General features: G+C 40.2%; 1 protein-coding gene across 1 annotated transcript in view; it reads left to right on the top strand.

Moving 5' to 3' along the window:
• The window catches only part of DSCAM (Down syndrome cell adhesion molecule), a gene marked incomplete at its 5' end in the record, with an annotated part of 163,232 nt that overhangs the window by 67,909 nt on the left and 73,371 nt on the right, over nucleotides 1–21,952 (top strand). Inside the window, 3 exons of the mRNA XM_010182256.1 lie at nucleotides 1,622–1,768; nucleotides 3,529–3,684; nucleotides 12,550–12,683. Coding sequence (XP_010180558.1) covers nucleotides 1,622–1,768; nucleotides 3,529–3,684; nucleotides 12,550–12,683 — 437 coding nt within the window. The remainder of the gene's footprint in view (nucleotides 1–1,621; nucleotides 1,769–3,528; nucleotides 3,685–12,549; nucleotides 12,684–21,952) is intronic.

Below are 21,952 nucleotides of genomic sequence, written 5' to 3'. Positions count from 1 at the left end.
TGGCAAACAGCTATCATGGGACATAGTAGTATTTCTTTATTTCTTTTTACCTTGTTACATGTATTGCTTGATTAGTTATTATTCTAGTGGGGATAACAGAAGACCAGACTTCACAGGTGTCAGGTGTAGTAGACAACTGGATGGGAAGACTGGCCAATAAGCATGTAATTTTCATTGCAAGAGTTGTAGAATCATCAAGGGAAATAAATATAAACCTACTAATGTGATAAATCCTGCTATGAATTATATTGATTAGGACCATAGCTTTCATTAAGAAGCCTGTCGCTCTGATGTTCACATATTTGCAAATTTTGTGATCCCATAGATTCAAAGTGCTACCATCATAGTTTTGAGATGCTAAGAAGTAAAACTGAAAGGTGAAGTGATACTGTTAATTTTGTTGGCTTTGTTTTTAAATTAATCTGCTGTGAAACCTAGAGCTGTTGTACTGCACAATACCTTATTTTGTCAGCCTAAAGAGAGATGTGTGATATTTTTCAAGAATGTCCAAACTAATGAGAGAAAAATCATTGCTATTTCAGAAAAAAATTAACCTGTCTAATCCAAGGAACAATTTACATTTTTCTTTTTCTCAGACTGCATAAAAAGCACTTCTCAAACAATGAGAGGGAGTCCTCTAGTGGGAAAAAAAAAGTATTATTCCACATTCAAAAGAAGGCCAAATATTTTAGAGGAGCATGAAAGCAAATAATAATCCTGAAGAATAGTGCGTAGGTCAGATTTTTAGCTACCGTAAATTTGCATCAGTGTACTGAAGCCAGTGCCAACTAGGAATCTAACCTTTTATGTGGGGGAAATGGAGTAGCACACATCTGAAATTCTCAAGAGCTACAGCTTTTGAGACATATACTTCATGGAAGACTGGTGTTTTTAATTTACTTTAAATGTTTCTAGGCCTAGACAGATCACTGCAAGAACTCAGAAGGCAGTGCACTCACACATGCTTGTAATTTATATTATAGTAAATAGGTTTTTTTCTTCAGAATCTGGCATGCTTACTTTTCCTGGCAACATTTTTTGGTTGTTACTCAATTTTAGGTCCCTCTCTGAATTAAAGATGCCATGAGCTTTAAAAGCAGTGCCAAATTCTCATACTGCTGTATTGCTTTGACAGTAAATGGCCAACAGAAAATTCATTAGATTTGGCTGAATTATTCCAATTGTTCTAAATGTCAGTGAAAATATTTTATGAAAATTTTTTCAATATCTTTTCAAGAAGTTCCCACTTTTGTCCCACCACACACAATTTAAGAGTGAAAACTATGGCAATTTGGCTGCAAACTTTAAAAAAAATATTTAAACTGCTTACAGAATATTCCATATATTTCAGCATTAGAACACATTTCTCTTTCAAAAGAAGCAATGAAAAACCTACTAAAAGACTGGTCAGCAAGTGAGGAAGCAGTATATCAAAGGGAAATCAGCTGCACTTGCAGAAAGATGTGGAGCCTAGCAAGACTAAAGGTTCCACATTGTTAACAGCGTGTAACTGCTAATTAAATAACAAGTGGTGAGATAGCAATGAAAACTGAAAGTGTAGCTGAGGGGTAAACACTGAGTTGTATTCATTGAGTTAAAAATGGTGACTATCTTACTCTAGTGCCCAGTTGCCCTCCAGGGAATGTGCAAGCCACCGCCACATCACCAGAAACAATCTCTATCTCATGGTCAACGTTGGCGAAAGAAACCTTGAATGGGATTCTGCAAGGATTCAGGGTTATCTACTGGGCCAATCTCTTGGACGGAGGTGAGAGAAATAAAGTTATTACCAAGTAAAAAGTCACGTGTAGGCCTTTACTCTCTGCTTTTCTCTTTGGCTTAAAGATAGTCCCATGTATTGATGAAAGAAGCCATTTTCTGTAGGGCTTTGACAGGATAGCAGGCATGGCAAAGCTGACTGGAGGGGACCTCAGGAAAGGCTTCCACTGTGGGTTTGGAACACTCCATAGACCTGCCAAAGTACTCAAAGTGACCTGAGCAAGTTTCATCTCAGTTACAAAGTCCAGCAGGTTTCTTTTATAAAGAATTATGATAAGTACCTAGAACATACCTGCCCAATCCTGTATTTTATTTAATTTGGTTGATTATCTGTTTGCTTATCTAGTTGCCTTCTTGAGAGTTTATTTCTTATTTTTTGACAGGATGTCTTTCATCTCCATAGCTGAAGGCAAAAGGAGGATACATTTTTGGAAAAGGCTTGTTATTTTCATGCCAGCCACTTCTGTTGTGCTTACAATTCGTACTCTTAACATAATTCCTAGGGGAATAGACTTCTCAGCACAGAATGAGTGAAATGATCAAAGAAGAAATGAGATACCTTACTAATCTGCAATTTTTCACATGATGATAATTCTACATATGGTCTTTCCTTGTAAATTAAATACTAGTGGGTTTGAGATGCACATGACCTTATTGCTATCTGCCCTGCTGAATTTTCACAGCTCTAAGGCAATGAGCTGTCTCCTTCCCTTTGCATTCATCCATCAGGATCATAGTTCACTCTAATATACAACTATCTTATAAATCCTGGCCTCTGTTAGTGTGGCAAGGGGAACTCAGAGTAGAAATGTAACCCAGAGGCCCACTTTTACTGCTGGTAATGCCAGAGTAAAAAATATTTGGAAATAAACCACCAATTCCTTTGTACATTTAAAAAGAAAGATAAAAAAAATCTATGAGAAGGATAAATAAAAATGTAGACATGACTGATATAAAACTAAATGTTTTTGGTGATGCCTGTAGTCTTTGGTTCAGATCCTATGTGAATATTATCAGTGCACATCTAAGCTCCTACATTGTGTCCTACAACAGGATGAAAAAAAGATGATGTTCATACAGTGCTTAAAACTGGATTTTCTTCATTTTTTTTCAGCTTTATTTTCTGCCCTAAATATGTGTAAAGCTTTTTATTTTTCTTGCCATATGGGTTGTACTTCTTTGCTTGTTGCAGAAAAGATTCATATGAAGTGCATCATCTCTCTGCAAGTAAATCTGGTTTTACTGTGTTTAAATCTATTGTTAGCTGGTATTACTGCCATCAAGTGCTTTGCAGCAGCACTTGCTACATATTTCAAAATAACAGGGCCTTTTTTGGTGGTTTGTTGTTTGTTTTTTTTTTCCTTATGAGAAACCGTCTTCTCAAAACTAGAAAATCTTTATGAAGATAACTTTCTAGATTTTGTCTTGGGGAATGTTTTGTAATAATCTCTTCTTGTTATCTATCCTTTATGAAAAATCTTATTACTTGTAAAAATTTAAAATTCTTGGCCCTGTATTTTAAAAAATTGCAAAAAAAAAGTTTGAAAATGAAAACTGGATCTGCTTTGAACGGTAGAAAGCCAGGCCACAAAGGAATTTATTTTGTTTTATTATCATTCACTGCTATTTTACAATAATGAAACATCACTTCTCTGGTGCACTATTTAATCCCCAAGATATCCATGGTAGGTATCAGTAGCTGGGAGAAGACTGAACTTGGCAATAACTCCATTTCCTTTTATTCTATAGAGCTAGGAGAGATAAAGAACGTCACTACTACACAGCCGTCCCTAGAGCTTGATGGCCTGGAAAAATACACCAACTACAGCATTCAGGTGTTGGCTTTTACACGAGCTGGAGATGGTGTGAGAAGTGAACAAATTTTCACCCGCACCAAAGAAGATGGTAAGGATTAAAACAATTTCTATTTCTACTTCAACAAGATGTTTGAATGTCTCAGGCTTTCAAAACAGTGCAAATATCGTACACAAACATGCAGAGTGAGATTAGTGTCTGGTGGTCTTGAGTTAGAAGCACACAGAGAGGAGCGTGCACCTGCAGCTTTGAAAATAATCTGAGACTCCGGTTCAAGTGAGCCAGAAGTCTGTAGATAACACTAATGAGTTTGTTTCCACTTTTGTTTTCAAATATTTCAGGATCTTGTTTGAGAATTTCAAAAGTTTTTGAGGTATTCTTTTAAAGTAATTGAAAATGGGGAAAGAAGGAAAGACTATTATATGCTTCTAACAAGATTTTTTCCAGTATAAAAAAATTTCCTTCAAACACTTTTTCCCTCAAAAGCAAAATGAAGAACAAAAATCTTGTGCCTTTGTTCATAGACGAAAGCATGGAAAATTTATGTCCTAATGTTGAACATTTAATAAACTTTAATCACACACACACACATAAGATTTCATAATCACTTTCTTGTAATTTTAGCTATGGAAATCAGTTCAGGTTGCCTAAGTAGGGTGCTACATACTGATCTACTTTTCAAGGACTAGTATTTCAAATTCAGCTGGAGTTTTGTCCCTAACCTGTTTAATGTCCTGAAAAACCATGAGATGCTCAAATATATCTTTAGATCCCTAAACACTTTTGAAAATCTAGATCAAGAATTTTTTGACAGAAGTAAAAATTCACACAATCCTAGCAATGATGTTAATTATAAGCAATATAATTATATAAAATAAAATAATTATAAATAAGCAATAATGCTTAATTGGTTAATGGTCCTGTGAATTACACAATATTTTTCAAGGAAACTAGTCAGTGGATTTTTCTTTATTACTCACCTGGTTTACTGATCATTCAAGAGAATATGAATATATTTGTCAATTTTTTGATTTGTAATGAGATTTACAAAAGTGCCAAGAAAGTAGGTTCAGTAGAGGAACTGACTTGATTAAAGTTTGGTGCTTTTTTGCCAATTAAAACAAAAATTACTTCATAAATATTATTAATTTTTTCAAATAAAATATTGAAGGACTCATTCTAAAATTTACATACATTGTAAATTCACTTGGCTCCAACTGTAGTTGTATCCAGGGGATGCAGTATAAATGAAAACTAAACTTATGAAATTTTCTCTTACATTATCAAATGAGTAATTCGTTCCTTGCTCTATTTTCATGTGCTTACTACTTTCCATTACTTTGATCAAAGCTGAATTAACAGCAAAAAAAAGCAGGTGAATGTCTTATAGATGAGAAATGTGAGGAAATTTAGTCATATAGCAATGTTGTTTATTGTAGGTCTACTTCCTGGACTTGCTAGATACAGGTATCGCCTGCATCAGCTTGCAATAATGGCTCTGTTTAAAGCCGTCTTAAGTTTTAACTGAACCTATTCTGAAACTGCCAAGGACAATTTGGTCAGCTACAGATTTGCATGTCTTAAACACTGAATGTTAGGTCATTCTGATGTCACCCTAAAGTCCTTTAATAACTACTTTGAATCACCTAAGTCCTGAGTTGGATGCTCTTGAGACACCTAGTAGATGGTTTTACTTCAAAAAAAAAGATCTAAAAAATAAGGGAACAGTAAGATCACTTCCTGCATTTTTAAGTTACTTTTTGTCAAGTAGATCCCAGCATGGCAACTTTTCCCTGAATACTCTCTGAACACAAAAGCTCTTACCCCAGACCTTTGGGACTGGGACTTAAGCCATCAGCAGACAGAGGGATCATCCCACACTGCTCCAGGTGCTCAGGAACAGGCTGGTCTTGGGGAGATATAGTTCATGTCAGAGCACCCCTGAGGACAGCAATAATGTGCTTGTTGGTCTATGCCTTTGAGCAACACGGCAGGCTGCTGCCTTATGTGCTGAACTGGCCAACCTGTCCAATGTTGACAGACAATAAGGAGCATTCTTCCAGAAACCCCTGAAAATTCAACCTGTAGAGACAGTTCCTGGCTCCTGGGTCAACACTTTATGGCACATTCACCAGAGAAGTCATAATTGCTGTTTGGGAATACCATGCACTGGTTTCTGTTGAGTTAAAAACTTGATGAAAGCTGCAATCTACCAAAACTTGCCTGAATGCAGATAGAATCCTGTCTGTGGGAGGTTCCTTCAACTTTTGGGATTGATCAGATGGCAGAAGTGGTGCCAGCCTTACCTCTGTCTCTCACTGCAGAGAATAAAAAAATGGAGTACTGATCCTGAAAGGTTGCTGACACCTCACCAGGACTATTCCTCTACTATAAAGAGGAGCAGATACATCTGAGCCACTGCTGATATTCACTAACCTTTTCTCCAAAATTTGCAGTCATGAGGACTCCATAGCCTCCCTAAATATTCTGTATCAGTTAAGGATCCACCCTAATGCAATCTCTTTTGCTGCTGGGCAGGGAAAGCAATGGATAACTTGCTGCTTGATGACAGTGTTTCCTACCTGAAGGGTTGCTGTACACATTGCTCCCACCTACTAACACACACTCCTGTCCATCTCCTGTGACCTGTCTCCAGTTTGCAACAGTTCTGAGACTTTGGAGGCCTCAAATATTTTGGTGTTTGTTTGGTTGTTTTCTTCCTTAACTCATTTCTTCCTAGTCTGCTTCTCCCTAATTCTTGGTGGCTCTTTTGCTTTCTTTATGAGATCAGGCAGACACTGAGGTTTGGGAAGCATGTAGGCTCTGACCATGTTTGACTGCTGTGCAAAGGTTCATATCTCATCTTTAATCCTCCTGGCAGTTCAGCAATAATTTACCTTGAGGCAAAGTGACTAACTTTTTCAGATGTTTCCTGATGCCTTGCAGTGGTTCCACTCATTAAATCTTTTGTCCAGAAAACTAAACTGAAAGGCATTTCCAGGAAATACAGTGATTTCATGTTTTGCTTCAGCTTCACAACTTCTTCTTCAAGGTAGTAAAGGTTTAGAGTAGAATACATACTTAAAGGGTTGCAATTAAACACAAGCCAAAAACATAGTCCTTAAGGCTGTGGAAGTTAAATGGGAAAGGAGCATTCATATTGTCAAACTGTATGCATCAAACAGGTTTATTTGGTAGGCCTAATTTCAGTGCACCTAAAAAAAATCCTGCTCTAAAGTTAGTTTGAACATTCTGTCAAAGTGTGAAATACAAATAATTGTCATCTTAACAGAGCTTAGATCTGGAAACCTTATATCTGTGCTCCTAGACCTTCTCTGGTTAAAATTATGATACAAGATATTCCAACCTCCTCTAATAAAATCGGTGACTCTAAGATATTTTTAAGTGGCTGCCAAGTTCTCCCCATCATTATTGCTATGAGGCCATATTACATCATTAATCTATTTTTCATTTTTCATTTATTTTACACTTGGGGAAACTTTTCTTTGTAAAATCAATGGTGCAGTGTGCTACATTGCTGCTGTTGAAAGGCAGCTCATGGCCTCCTGTGACTTCTCCATTGGTGTTCAGCTTAAAGACATCAGCCAAAATTTCTTTGAAATCTCCCATGTGGCAAAATAAGAGCAACCCAGGGAGTAGAGCAGTCAGTCTGGATGAAATGAGTTGAAGCTTCAATTTCTGGCAATGTTTGATACTGAATTTAGACACCAGAGGTCAGACGCTGCTGCTGATCAGCTTAGGAAATGGGAACAGCTCTAGCAAATAATACAAAATGAGCTTTCCTTTCAATGTGATCATATTTATGGGTTTTGCCTAGCTTTTTTTTCCCACATTATGCTACAGAAAAAGAAACTGCTCTTCTTGAAGTTCCTCCTGGCAGAAAAAGAAACCAAGCAGAAATGCCCAATTTTTAAGAATTCATTGTGGTTTTGTCCCCTACCCTTTCCACTTTACAGTTTCTAATAAGCCAATTGTCCTCTTTAGCTGATGATTTAATTTGCAAAATCATTAAAAATTACAGTAGTTCTTCAAATTCTTTTCTTCACTGTGTTCAAGATACAGTTTCGAAAGCTACTCCACTTTGTGGCAATGAAAGCTTGACAAATTCCCTCTCTGTTTCTGTGCTGCAAATGCAATATGAGGAAGCTGTGGTTGAGACAATGAATTTGCTCCCCGTAAATGCCTGACATGTGATGCAGCACCTTGGCTAGCAGCAGTGCCTCTGACCTTGGGCAGAACAGGCCAGCGGAGGACACTCTTCCTGCAACTGGCAATTTGGCTTTTTATCAAGTGCCTGGCAGAGGTTACTTCTGGGGTTTCTGTGATGCAGAAGGATGCATGCTTCTCTCTTGTATCAGTTTCTTTTGAGAAAATGCATTCTCATGCACGGAGAGCTGTTTTCCTATCACAGAAGTCTGCTCAGTGCAGCAGTGCTGTCCTTCCAGCTTCTCTCTGCCAGTGAGGTCTGCATTCAGAGCAAGGCGAAAGCTGCAGCCAGGGAGCAGCAGGGACTAACTGCAAGGAGAAAGGACGAATCACATTAAACCCCTTTGCCAGCCTCATTGTAAGACTTTGCCTGAATCCAGACAGATTTTCCTTCTCTCCTTTCTCTCTCTGGACACCAAGATTCCTGAAGGTTGGTGTGAGAGATGGATGAACAGATAGCATCTGATAAAGCTTTATATTTATTCTAAAATAAACAAGCATAAATCCAACCAAGTGCACATTGGTACTCTTTGGAGCAGAGCTCTGCTTGGGCTCATTCAGGTGATGGGGATGGCTGTGCAGTTCATCACCTGGGTGCTATGATGGAAAGGTGATCCTTTAATGTGTTTTTTTTCTGTTGTCAGGGATCTCCAATCTTATCTGATTGACTAACAAAGAGGGTACAGAACAATAAATGTTCCCCTTGTGAAACTGGCAGGATTTGATATAAATGGTGTGATAATTATGGTGCCAGTTCAGAGTGAATGAGGGGTGGACAAAACATGTGAATATATTTTGACTAGCCTAGGTCTACACTGCAGGTGAGATATCTACATGAACAAAAGCACTACCAGCAGCACTCAGGATTTCATTTTGTTTTCTTTTTCATAAATGTAACAGTCAATAGAGTAGTCTTGTGTTGTGCAGAATTAAAAACCTGTTAGGGAGCAGGGTTCAGTTTTCTGATATATTGGTGATATCACTCTTAAATGCACTGCATTCTGTGCATTTGCCTCCCTGCTGTTCAGTACTGTGAAGAAAAATGGTGATAATCTCTCTGCTTATGAAAAAAGGAATGAGAAAATTTCTGGAGCTCCTCCCCATTAGCCAGCACATCTAAATGCTGTTTCCCGGACTAGTCGTATCAGTATAATTGCCTTCTCTGCGTTAGCATTTCACTTGCACTGTCAAGAATACAAAGCATTCTCCTCCACATGAAAGCAGCATGCTATTTCTGTGTCTTTCAAAGCCTTGCTAGCTGAAGAATGAGGCCATCTTTGATCTTAAATTTGCCAAATCTGCTCCCTGTAAGGTTGCAAAGTTGTCTAGAAACAGTCTTCAGCTTCTCTTTGCTCAGTCCTTGTTTTCCGCCAGCTTCTTACCATTATTTTACCCCTCATGACCACATTAAAAAGAAGCTATGATATTGTGCACATTTATCTTGTCTTTGCTGTGATCTGTGGGAATCAGTGTGCTAAATAGAGACCTGGGAAGAATTCCGTAAAACAGCCCAGGTTTCCCAGTACTGCTGTCTCATAATGACTGAAGCTAGTACAGCTAGGCAATGTGGCAATGGCAATGAGAGAAAATACTTGAAGTTAGCATAGCAAGACTGGGATCTTTCCTCTTCAAGAGAAGGCAGGCACTCTATTTCCCCCACCACAACTTCAGATACTCAAGAAACCCATGTTTAGTAACAGATGTTTCAGTCAGTGCTCAGCTAACTCATAATAATCTTGTTTAGGTCCAGAGAATGAGTTTTAACAATTACTTTACCCTCTGGACAGAGGACAGAGGTGGTCTGTAAGGCATCAGATCACAGTTTGCAGAATTCTTGCTAAGGAAATGTAAGCATTTCCCCACACACAGTCATTTCTACATGCACAACTCAGCTAACAAAGATAATCTAACAAAAAGAGAAGTAAAAAATGAAGATTCAGAATAACTTTGGCACCACTGCAAAAACTGTTGCTTGATTCCAACCCCTCTGTGATGAAGTGGAGGAGTCCTTGAATTAAAAAAGCTTCAGAAATTTGACTATATGTCTTCCTGACGCTCTAGTCCCTCTTTCTGCTGGTCTGTATACCAGACAATAATACAGCAGTCCAAAGACAAGTAATGTTTTCCACATATGTCCATTGACTGGAAAATGCTAGATGAATTCTGAGTTAATCCCTCAACAGTTGACAGCCATGACCAATTACCGTCAGAACCTGTCCCTATAGATCGCACCCTAATTTAACAATAAATTAGTTTAACCTCATACATCTATTTGCAGTGACTTCCAGAAAACATTACTAACTGTAAAGAGATCCTCCCATGGGTTAAGTAATTACCCTGGAGAGCTAGCTTTCACTCTTCAGCAGCAGGAGCAAATAGCATTTCTAATGAGCTGGGTATAAATAACAAGTTGAATGCTGTCAAGCATCAATATTGACTTTGCATTGGATAGAACCGTTAACTGAATTAGCCCCTCTGCAGCAAGGGGCTGGGTTTGCATGCAATTATAATCACGACATTCTAACCTGATGCCTTATTAGCTTTCTCAACACACTATAAATAGAAAATGTATATTCAGAAATGTTGCACCAGTTGGTGCCTATCTGTCAGTTTTCTTACATTTTGGTGAGACCACATTTGGAATATTGTGTTCAGTTCTGGGCCCCTCAGTTCAAGAAGGACAGGGAATTGCTTGAAAGAGTCCAGCGCAGAGCCACAAAGATGATTGAGGGAGTGGAGCATCTCCCTTATGAGGAGCGGCTGAGGGAGCTGGATCTCTTTAGCTTGGAGAAAAGGAGACTGAGGGGTGAACTCATTAATGTTTATAAATTTGTAAAGGGCGAGTGTCAGGAGGAAGGAGCCAGGCTCTTCTCTGTGATGTCAAATGATAGGACAAGGGGCAATGGGTGAGAGCTGGAGCATAGGAGGTTCAACCTGAACATAAGGGTTCTTTTACTTTCACCCTTTCACCTCACTCTTTCACGCTTTTACTGTAAGGGTGACAGAGCACTGAAACAGACTGCCCAGAGAGGTTGTGGAGTCTCCTTCTCTGGAGACATTCAAAACCCACCTGGACACGTTCCTGTGTGACCTAGTCTAAGTGATCCTGCTCTGGCAGGAGGGTTGGACTATATGATCTTTTGAGGTCCCTTCCAACTCCTAATATTCTGTGATTCTGTGATTCTGGGATCTTCCAGTTGTTCCTGAACAGATACAAAGTTGAAATTCTCCTGATACTTTTTTTACAACCTGAAGTAGCTAGCCACAAAGCTAAGCAAATTTAGAACTTAGGCTGTCTGGCTTCTCTTTATAGGCAAAGTTCTGTACCACCATAATGTCTACTTATTTAGATGAGATGGAACCAAGACAAAGGATCCACCTGTGAAGATTAGCTTGCTGAACAAGGGTTTTTTTCCATCTGTATTACACCATACCTCTTTTCTGTGAAAGCAAAGAAAGGTGATCAAGCTCTGGAACTGTCATATTACTGGAAATTCTAACATTTTGATTGTTTTGTTTGAAATTAGAGAAAAACATGAAATTCCTTGTGAATCAAAATTTCTGCAGAGAACAGAATCCATCAAATGTTTCATTTCACCTTTAAAACCATATGTAGTAATTTTCAATACAACTTATTTATTTTAATAATTTAATATGAATATTCTCCACATGAAGAATATATAAAATAGATTTCAAGTTATTTATTTTTATGTTTTTAAAATATTTTATATTCTTTTCCCGTTAACAAAAGGTTTTTCTTCAGGAAACTTTGTAACAATTTATTCTGGTGTTAAATGTAGCCCTATTTTGTTTAAGGACAAGCGGATGTATAACCTGATATTCTAGAATGCATGATTTTTTTTACATTAGTATAAGAGTGCTTCCAAGGTTGGAGAACATTTTACAGTGTAGTGTGTATTTTAAAAATAACATATGCTCATGAAATAAAAGCCTTTATCAAAATACAAGCATGCTAAGAAATATAGTTAAGATTATGTACCAAGTTGTTACCATTTCCTAGCTGAAGTGTTTTCCATGTGGTTTTAGAGAGGATTTATTTTTTCTTTCTCTCTTTTCTCAGTTTTCAATAGCTTTTATAGATAGCTGCCATAATTAGAGAAATGGATACGTGTTCACATACTGCAGTGCCAGATAGTTGTCCGAGCTGCTGAGGGAAAGGCTGGGGATCAGGATACTGTGTGGCCATATATCTGCTCACACATCACGCCACTAGCTAGACCTGGGTCACGTCAAGCAGTGCTAACTGCATAGTACTACATCTCATTTGCTCTCCACTTCATTAAATCCACAGCTTTACTGTGTATGTCCATTAACTGTTCACGTGTATTTATACAGTGAATAATGTACAGTGAATAATGTACAGTGAATACAGTTATGTCTTCAACATTGACAATTTATAATGACATATTGTTTGGCAATTTCACTGACCACAGCTGATTCAGGCTGGGACTGATACTTCACAAAATTCTAACCATCAGAGGCTGCTTCTGCTTCTGGGCCCTCTGAAGCAGAGCCTTTCCCCTTTTAGGGATTAAAGCCCTCCAAACCCTCTCCCTTGGCGTGGGCAGCACAGAGATTGGTTCCTCCTTGGTCTACAGGGGCATGGTTACCAAAGCAGCACATTCCCTTTTTCCTTTTTACTCCTCATTCAGACTAGGATGACTGAGTGCTTGCCTTGGGCCATTCTAACATTTTTTGTTTTTCTAGTTCCAGGTCCTCCCGCTGGTGTTAAAGCAGCTGCGGCTTCAGCCTCCACTGTCTTTGTCTCCTGGCTCCCTCCCCTGAAGCTGAACGGCATCATTCGGAAATACACAGTCTTCTGCTCACACCCCTACCCCACAGTAAGTCTCACAGGGCAACTGCAGAAGGGCAACACTGACTCTTGGGACTGAAATGGTGTGTCTGCAGGTGTTCAGTGCTTGAAGCTTTCCTTGCAGCTCCCTTTCCTGCCACTTCATCTTTCCCCTAAGCAAGGGAGAAGGGGGATCCTGGGGTTACAGGGTGACTGAGAGTTAGTTTTGCTTTTTCCCACCTATCAAACTTTTACAGTACTTAAAAATTATTGTGGAGTGCTGACTTACAAATCAAGTCAAAACTCATAATTGAAGTTGAGTATCTTTTAAGTCATGGGTTTTTTTAGAATATAGACAGTGACCTTTTACAGGACCAGCTGCAAGCTATGTAGACCCCTGTTGTAGCTGAAGGTGTGTATTTGTATACACAATTGCTGAATTTGACTTGTGTTTTCATCTAAGTTCCTACCTTTTTGGCTTAAGTATTCATGTATTACAACATGAATGAATATATTTGCTTGTGAATAAGTTTGTTGGTGCCTGGAGTATTTGCCCACCCTAGGTCTACATGCTATTACTTGCTGAGAAAGGGACAAGAGAAAAATAGAATTAAATATCAGGTATCTCTCTCTCTTTCTGAGTCACAAAGGGATCCATCTGTCTTTAAACACAAGAATCAATCACTCTTAGCAAATACTCATACATATTTATTTTAATATGCATTTAAAAAGTACTTATTTTGTTTTTATCCAAGGTTTTGATTTAGTTTTTAAGCTGGACTTCCCATCAAAGGTAGCATTGCAAGTTGCAAAATGCAATCTTAGTTTAATAAGTAAGGAAAATATTGCTCCAAGAAGTAGAAGGAGTTTGACAGGAAAACTTCCAGAAGTGCCTCAGGCTTGTTTTCAAAGCTGACAGAGAGAGAGGAAGGCCTGAGGGTAAGTCTGAATGGGACCCTGTGGGCAGATACAGCCTCACCCAGATGCATTTCCAGCAAGCAAACTGATTCTGCAGGTACTTAAGGGGAAACAAAGCAAAACACAGATGTCCATTGATAACTATGCTTAAACTGGTACATCCTACTGTAAGCACCGTTTATTAGTCACATCCAAAGCTAAGGGTTGGAGATCCTCGCTTCATTTATGTTTTGGGACTACTGACTTCTAACTCCATTAATTTAATAACTGTAGCCACACAAACCAAACTATCTTGAGCATACCGTTTAAATGTAAACTAGCTGGAGAATTTTTTTTTTCCATCATGGTTTACAGATTTCTATGCCACTCAGTGAGTTAAAAAGGTCGGAGTTTACAAAACTGGACCTTGCAGTTCAGGTTCTGGTCTGTGCGGGGACCAAGCGTTTCTCTGGGGGGTTGGAGAGAACACCAGGTGGTGCTGCTGGCTATCACTAGATCTTACCATGCACAAAGCTGCAGTTTTTCTTCCTGAGGCTTTGCTAGCAAAATTTGTCTGTATGTTTACATCACCAGGAAAACAAATATCCTCAGCTTATTTTATTTTTCTCTAATATGCAGTTCTTCCATATACAAAATATTTTTTTAAGCCTGATTGCTGTATGGTTACCTTTTGGAGTACCTCAGTGATGGACAATGACAAGAATAGCTACACTTTTTGCTGGTCTTGACCTGTACTGAATTTTACTGCTAGATTTTTGTGGTGTTCATTATGGCATGATGTGAGGGTATCACTGTATGCCTTAGCTGAAGATAGAGGCACTTAGAGGTGTTTGTGTTTTCTGTTAATTGTTAATGTGTACATGTGTAGTTATCCTGTTGTTACCAGTGTACATGAAGGGTTATATGTATGTGTATATATAAATACATATATGTACATATACCTAGGTGTATATATGTGGACAATATATATCTATGAGAACAGTCCCTGTGCCATATACCTATGTGAATATATGTGCACAATATACATCTATGAAAACAGTTCCTGTACCACTTCTCATGAGTGTTTTGAAGAGAGGCATGAGTTGTGGATTACAGAGCAGATCTTCTGCATCAGTCCTGCTTGGTGAGTGAGGCAGTGATTACACTCAGTACTCAGTTTCCAGAAACCAGCTAGACATCTTCAAATAAGTGCAAGAACTCAGGATGCATTTAATATAGGACACAGTCCCTCAACTTTATTTCTAACAAAATGCGTTGTTATCTTTTGTTCTTAAAAGGATTGTGAAATAAAAAGGTATTTTATTCAAAGCTAGCTTTGCAGTGAAACAAGTCTGCTGCAGAGGTGCTTGAATGCTAACACTACTGTGCAGATACCTGTTCCTGTATGATTCACTGTTGGCAGAGACAAGTAGTCGACAGAAAGTGGTCTTAAATTAGGGTAAGGAAGGGAATAAATAGAAGACCTGTGTCTTTATCACCTCTTCTTCCACCATAAGTAGCAAGTGCTGTAGTTGGATGTCTAGAGCCATAAAAGCTTTCTGAACAGACTTCTTACTTCAGTCAAAGCCCTGGTTACAAAATAGCATTGCTAAAAGTCTGCAAAGGCAAACTCAATATTCAAGCATCAGTGAGGAGAATAAGAAAAGTGCAATGATAAAGGCAAACTTATGGTAAGGCTATATTCTTTGCAGATTGTGTTTTACAAGTAGTATGTGTATGCTGAGAACAAGTCAATACAGTACACTTCAAACACTTAGGCTAACAAGATGGTCCTTTACACAAGAACGCTGCTTTGATGTTTAAGTCACCATCAGGAAAGAAAAATAATTCTGTTGGTCATATTGTGCACTTTTTTTGCTACAAAGCACAACTCTCTTATGACCCTGAGGTGTTATAAGATGAAGATTTGCTGATTCTTGTGCAGTTAAGCTTGCTTTGCAAGGGCAGAAGCTGTTGAAACTTTTACTGCCCCTATATTGAAAGATGCAGACATTTCCTATGTAAATATTTTTAGTCCTAAGGACAGTATTTGCCTGGGATGTTTCAAGCCACAGATATGATTAATGTGCACAGAACAAAAATTATTCTCCACTGCAATCTATTCTCTAGTCAAGATAAAGGGCAAGCAAGAATCCAACGTCATACTGCTTAATTGTTGTGCCTATATTATTGCAGAGGCATTATTAGGCAGAACTTTCTAATTTTTGTTCTTCAAATATAGAAAAAATACAGAAATATGACTTAATGTGTCCTTTACTCTTCAAATATAAGACATAAAACAGCAGAATTTAAGTTAAAATAATTATCCTCTGTGCTAACTTACAGCCCACATTCCCGCAGTCCTTGACCACACCTCTTCCCACATCTATTTCTAATTTCTTGTAGGAGTTGGCTTCTCAAGACCACCTGTAATGGTCCCATCTTGGCCAGCTTCTTCTTAGTGGCTTATCTCCAGCATTCTGGCAGGACACTCACCATTCTGCCCAGGCCTGAGGGGAGCAACTGGCAGTGCTATCAGCTGCAGCACAGGCAGCCATCCTATCTTATCAGTGTAGGTTTTCCCAGTGGTGCCGTAGGTGCACACAGTTTGACTCTTAGCAAAGAAGCTACAGCAGCTTGGCTCCTACCTGGCTGTAGAGGAAGCTGCCTTAGGTGGCGGCTTCAGCATCTGCTGCCCTGGGCTGTAGATGTGTATTGCTAGAGCTTTTAGAAGGGCAATAAAATATGAGATTTAGGTGATTTCTGAAAAAGAAAAAAAAAAAAGCAACCCACAATACATCGCCAAACCACCACCAACTTCTTCTTGCCTTCAGGTCAGTACACTACATACGGAGGAATCAATGGGATTATTTAAATAAAATTTAGATGGCAGAAAGTGTCCGGAAAAGTTCATTGTGACACAGAGCATGCAATGGCTAGACAGCCTGGAAAACTGTAATCTCATGACAGGTGAAAAGCAACACAGAAAGAAGCATGGTGTGTGCTGAAGGCAGGAGAATGAAGGTTAAGAATCAGGATTTCCTGGTGCAGGAAGGGCTGAGAAAACATTAGAACTGACAGGGAAAGCAGAGAGAGGTTAAGAGCTGAGGAAATACAAACCAATGATCTCATTTTGGTGTCACTGAACAGTATGACATAACTTAATCAGAAATACACATGCTAAAATCTATTTTGCCTTGTTGATTAGAAAAGCACAGTAATTATTGTTGTTGCTGCTGGCTTTTTGTTAGGGGTGATCCATTGGTCAGTCATTCACTAATAGGAGCAAACATATTAAACAGGCTTATCCTGCTGTTTCCAGCAAAACAGGTCATTAAATTGTCCATCAGTCTTCTGCTTTCTTCTTAGGATTCCTGGAGATTAATGGAAAGAAGCCATGTAAGTAGAGCTGCACTATAAAAGGATAATAAATGGAGATCGCTCTCCTCGATGATTTTCCTTTCCAGGACATTGTCAGTTGGTTCTTGTCTTTGTACCACTCATACTAAGATGTGAAATAAGATGACCTCTCTGGTTTCCTGATTGTGAAAGTAACTCTCATTCCTCGAGGTCATGCAGTCATAGAAGACAAAGCCCTGACTGCTAAACCAACCTTGCAACATCAATTGACTCACTTCTGCTCAAGCCTTCTCCCTAATCAAAAGGTTTGAGGAGACATCACCTGGGTCTCCCTTCTCTTCACTCTCATCTCTCAAACTGTGTTGTGAGTCTTAATATAGTTCACATTGCCCCTGCCAGTGATGATGCCTACATGGAAAAGCAGCAAGGGAAAATAGTAGAGGGGCTGGATGAGTCTTGGCAATTATTACCAGACATCTCAGATCTTAAAGCCTGCCAAACAAAAATTTCCCAAGATATTAGGTCATGTTGGCAGATTGGTTCCTTCATGCACTGCAGGAGGGAGTCCTCAGTAACTATCATGTCTTTTTTCCTTTTGTACAGACACTAGACTAAGGCTCAGACAGCTCTGATAAATCCTCTGATGGGTCTTGTGGATCCTCACCAGTGTCTAGGGCATTATACATATTATGATTTCATAGATCTACAAGTGAAAGAGTCTTTTTCCTGTTGTCAGAAGTCAAAACTCTCAGACTTCTAATATCCTGACTACCACCTTCCACCACCTGTTTGAGCATGTTTTCCTGCTGTTACTTCCTCTTCATGTTGAATCTTCTCCATTTCCTATTGGATGAGGAGGGAAACATAGTAGTTGAAGACAAGGAAAAGGCTGAAGTACTTAACATATTCTTTGCCTCAGTCTTTAACAAAAAGACTGCCTACTCTCAGGGCAACTGGGCTCTTGAGTTGGTATACAGAGATGGGGAGCAGAACACCCCTCCTGTAATCCAGGACGAGGTAGGTAGTGACCTGTAGTGCCACTTAGATCCCAATAAGTCTATGGGTCTGGATGGGATTCACCCTAGGGGGCTGAGAGAACTGGTGGAAGAACTGGCTAAGCCACTCTCTATCATTTATCACCAATCCTGGCTACCTGGAGAGGTCCCAGATGACTGGAAGTTGGCCAATGTGATGCCCATCCACAAGAAGGGTTGAAAGGAGGATCCGAGGAACTATAGGCCCGTCAGCCTGACCTCAGTGCCTGGCAAGACTATGGAGCAGATCATCCTGAGTGCCATCAAGTGGCATGTAGAAGACAACCAGCGAATCAGGCACAGCCAACATGGGTTTAGGAAAGGAAGGTCCTACCTGACAAACCTCATCTCCTTCTATGACTGGGTGACCCACCTAGTGGATGAGGGGAAGGCAATGGCTGTGGTCTGCCTCGACTTCAGCAAAGCCTTTGACACAGTCTCTCACAGCATCCTCCTGGAAAAGCTATCAGTCCATGGCTTGGACAGGTGCACCCTTTACTGGGTTAAAAACTGGTTGGACAACTGGGCCCAGAGAGTGGTGGTGAATGGTGCTGCATCCAGTTGGCGTCCAGTGACTAGTGGTGTCCCCCAGAGATCAGTACTGGGCCCAGTTCTACTCAACATCTTTATTGATGACCTGGATGAGGGGATTGAGTCTACCCTTAGTAAATTCACAGATGACACCAAACTGAGGGGGAGTGTTGATCTGCCAGAGGGTAGGAAGAGGCTGCAGAGGAACCTGGACAGGCTGAATCAATGGGCAGAGGCCAATGGTATGAAATTTAACAAGACCAGTTGTAGGGTCTTACGCTTCGGCCACAATAACCCCATGCAGCACTACAGACTGCGAGAAGAGTGGCTGGAAAGCGGCCCAGCAGAGAGGGACCTGGGAGCACTGGTTGGCAACCAACTGAACATGAGCCAGCAGTGTGCCCAGGTGGCCTGGAAGGCCAATGGCTTCCTGGTCTGCATCAGGAATAGTGTGGCCAGCAGGAGTAGGGATGTAATTCTCCCTTTGTACTCAGCACTGGTGAGGCCTCACCTCGAGTACTGTGTACAGTTCTGGGCCCCTCGCTTCAAGAAGAATATTGAGGTGGTGGAGCGGGTCCAGAGGAGAGCAACGAGGCTGGTGAAGGGAGTAGAGGGAAAGTTTTATAATGAGAGGCTAAGGGAGCTGGGGTTGTTTCGCCTGGAGAAGAGGAGACTCAGGGGGACCTTATCACTCTCTACAACTACCTGAAGGGAGGTTGTAGTCAGGTGAGTGTCAGGCTCTCCTCCCAGGCAATTCATGACAAGACAAGAGGGTATAGCCTGAAGCTGCGCCAGGGGAGGTTTAGGCTGGGTATTAGAAAGCACTTTTTCACGGAGGGAGTGATGAGGCATTGGAATGGACTGCCCAGGGAGGTGGTGGAGTCATCATCCCTGGACGTGTTTAAGGAAAGGCTGGATGTGGCACTTAGTGCCATGGTCTAGCCAGTGTGGTAGTGTTAGGTCATAGACTGGATTTGATGATCTCAGAGATCTTTTCCAGCCTCGATAAGTCTGTGATTCTGTGCCTCTCTGCATATCTACTCTGATAACTGATGTGACAATAGCTCTACCAGTCAGTAGTGCTCTGGCTTCCCCCACTTCCCAACAGGTCCCTTCTTGCAAGACTATGAGCCCACTCAAGCTTTCCCCATCGAAGCACTCATCAGTTTGTGAGCACTGTTATTGACACGTGCTCCTGCTGCCCACATCACCCCCATAGCAAAGGGAAGTGTGGCACAGACATCTGCTTCCCTGGGGGAATACTTTCACTGATGCAGCATGTTCCTGCCTAAGCAGAGTGGAATGGGTTCTCCATAGCTGACAATTATGTAGTCCATTTTGCAAAGGTGTGTATATCTGTTGAACACTATGTGTGTGTGCAGCATATTTCTCCATCAGAAAAGCTGCCTTACCCAAACTCTACTTCACTGCTTATGAAAAACTGTCTCTGCTGCACAGTTATTGCTAGGTTCTCTTGGGCATGAGGTTCAATAAATCTGTTGTTAATACTAAACCAAACCCAGAACTGTTCAGCACATTACAGGAGAGATTGTGATCCTTAAATGTGAATTCCTTTGCCTTTGATTCATATCCATCTTAGTTTTCTGAGTGCTCACTAGTCATACCTCTGCCAGACTTTTAAATCTCTTTCTGTTTGACACTAAATCCCTTACCGTATGGTATGAAGTGAATTTCCATGGAGCAGAGTGCACTGACACCTCTGTGAAGCTGCTCCCCAAAGCCCCTGAGCCAAACTGTGATCAACTCTACAGTAAAACTCTATTTGAGGAAGACTACAGATTGCGTTTCACTTTCCAACGCGAATGCCCAAAGGCTGGCACATGTGACAAGAAGCTTGCGAAGCATCCAGGTACAAATTTAAAAACCTTCTTTTCTGATAAGAAGAACCAGCTTATTCTCTGGTCTGAAATCCTGACAATGTTAGTTGATCCAACTGTTGCTAGTTGTAGGATCCTGCTGAGAGATATGTTTTCTCCTTACACTCACCTTGACTGAGGTTCCAGATGACCTGAGGACTGGAAGGAGAAGGAATTCCAGAGCAAGATGCTGTTGAACCAGATACATGAAGTGAGAATGTTCCTGCAAAGATCCCAGATGATGCTGCCATGATAAGAGTATTAGCTGGATTAGCTGGATCATGAACCAGAACACACAGCAGACCCCAATGCTGAAATGGGGGCGATGAACAGAAGTTATCTCATAGTGCAAACCATACAGTCACCCCAGATACTCAGCAGTGATGTATGTCTGAGAGAATCTTTGAAAACTGTAATCTACAGCTCTGGACTACTCCAAAGGATTTAGAAAGATGTAAAAACCTGAAAGCCCAGTAAAGATTAATCTTGGCCTGGAAATATTTCTGTGAAACGGTTGAGTTTGGAAAATGGGGAACATGAACAGATGTGAAGTAGTGATGGAGAAAAAGGAAACTATCTTATATTTTGCCAAAACCCAAGTCAATTTACTTGAAAATGTAATTAATACTGACCTACATTTGGGACTGTTTGGGGCAGATGGTTACTGATCTTCTTGGTATACATATTTTTCTGTGAGGAACATAGTTTTAAGCCTGTTAGACTTCTATATCAGTTTCATTTTTTGCTTTTGGTTTAAACTCACTAAAAGAAAAAAAAAATACATGGTTTAACCTGCTGTCAAAAAACACAACAGGCATATGATTTATGCACAAGACACTATTCCCATGTCTGCTCAGTCCTATGATAGGATAACCACCAGCAGCAGCAGTAGCTGCAGTAGCAACTAGACTATTCATCTGTTTCTCACATCTCTATGCACGTTTTTCTGTCAATCTGTAGAGCACCATACTGAGGGAAAAACTATAGTCAGAATCCCTATCAGGGTGTATTTCAGTGGGGGTTTTGTATTCAGTAGAAAAAGGGGCATGAATTAAGACTCTTTCTCCAGATTTCCTTCCTTCCACAAATGCACAGACTGAAGCTTCCCAAGTCCAGTCATATAGCTTTCAAAGTTCCCAGTAGAAAGCTCTTAGGTCAAGTATCTTGGTATCTTATGAAGTCCTATATGTTTGAGATACATTCTGCGGTACAAACATGAGCAGAGTCTTCCAGAAAAAATCTAGAGGATATTTTTTGCAATGTATTTATGATATTGTCTCCGTTTAAGGGTCAGAAAGAGAGAGAGCAGGATTTTCTCTCTATTGCCCCTACCCCTCCCAGGGGGAGGATTAAGAAAAGGGAATAGAGAGAGAATAATAATGAAAAAAAAAATTGCTCCGCACAAGGCTGGAAGTTAAGACTGTAACAAGTTTAATGAAAACAACAGGGGAAAGGAAAAGGGAATTAATAAGGGACAAAGGATAATTATATACAAAACCTAATCCCAGTAGTCCCAAGTGGAAATGTCCGAGCAGTGCCTCGTGGCCGCTGCGCCTGCCGTGACTCGTCACCAGGGACCGCAGTGGTGCCGGGAGCGGGTGGTGGTGGATGCTGCCGAG

Source organism: Mesitornis unicolor, unplaced genomic scaffold, assembly GCF_000695765.1.
Source record: "Mesitornis unicolor isolate BGI_N332 unplaced genomic scaffold, ASM69576v1 scaffold2924, whole genome shotgun sequence".
NCBI lineage: Eukaryota > Metazoa > Chordata > Aves > Mesitornithiformes > Mesitornithidae > Mesitornis > Mesitornis unicolor.
This window is presented reverse-complemented; position numbering and strand designations above follow the sequence as displayed.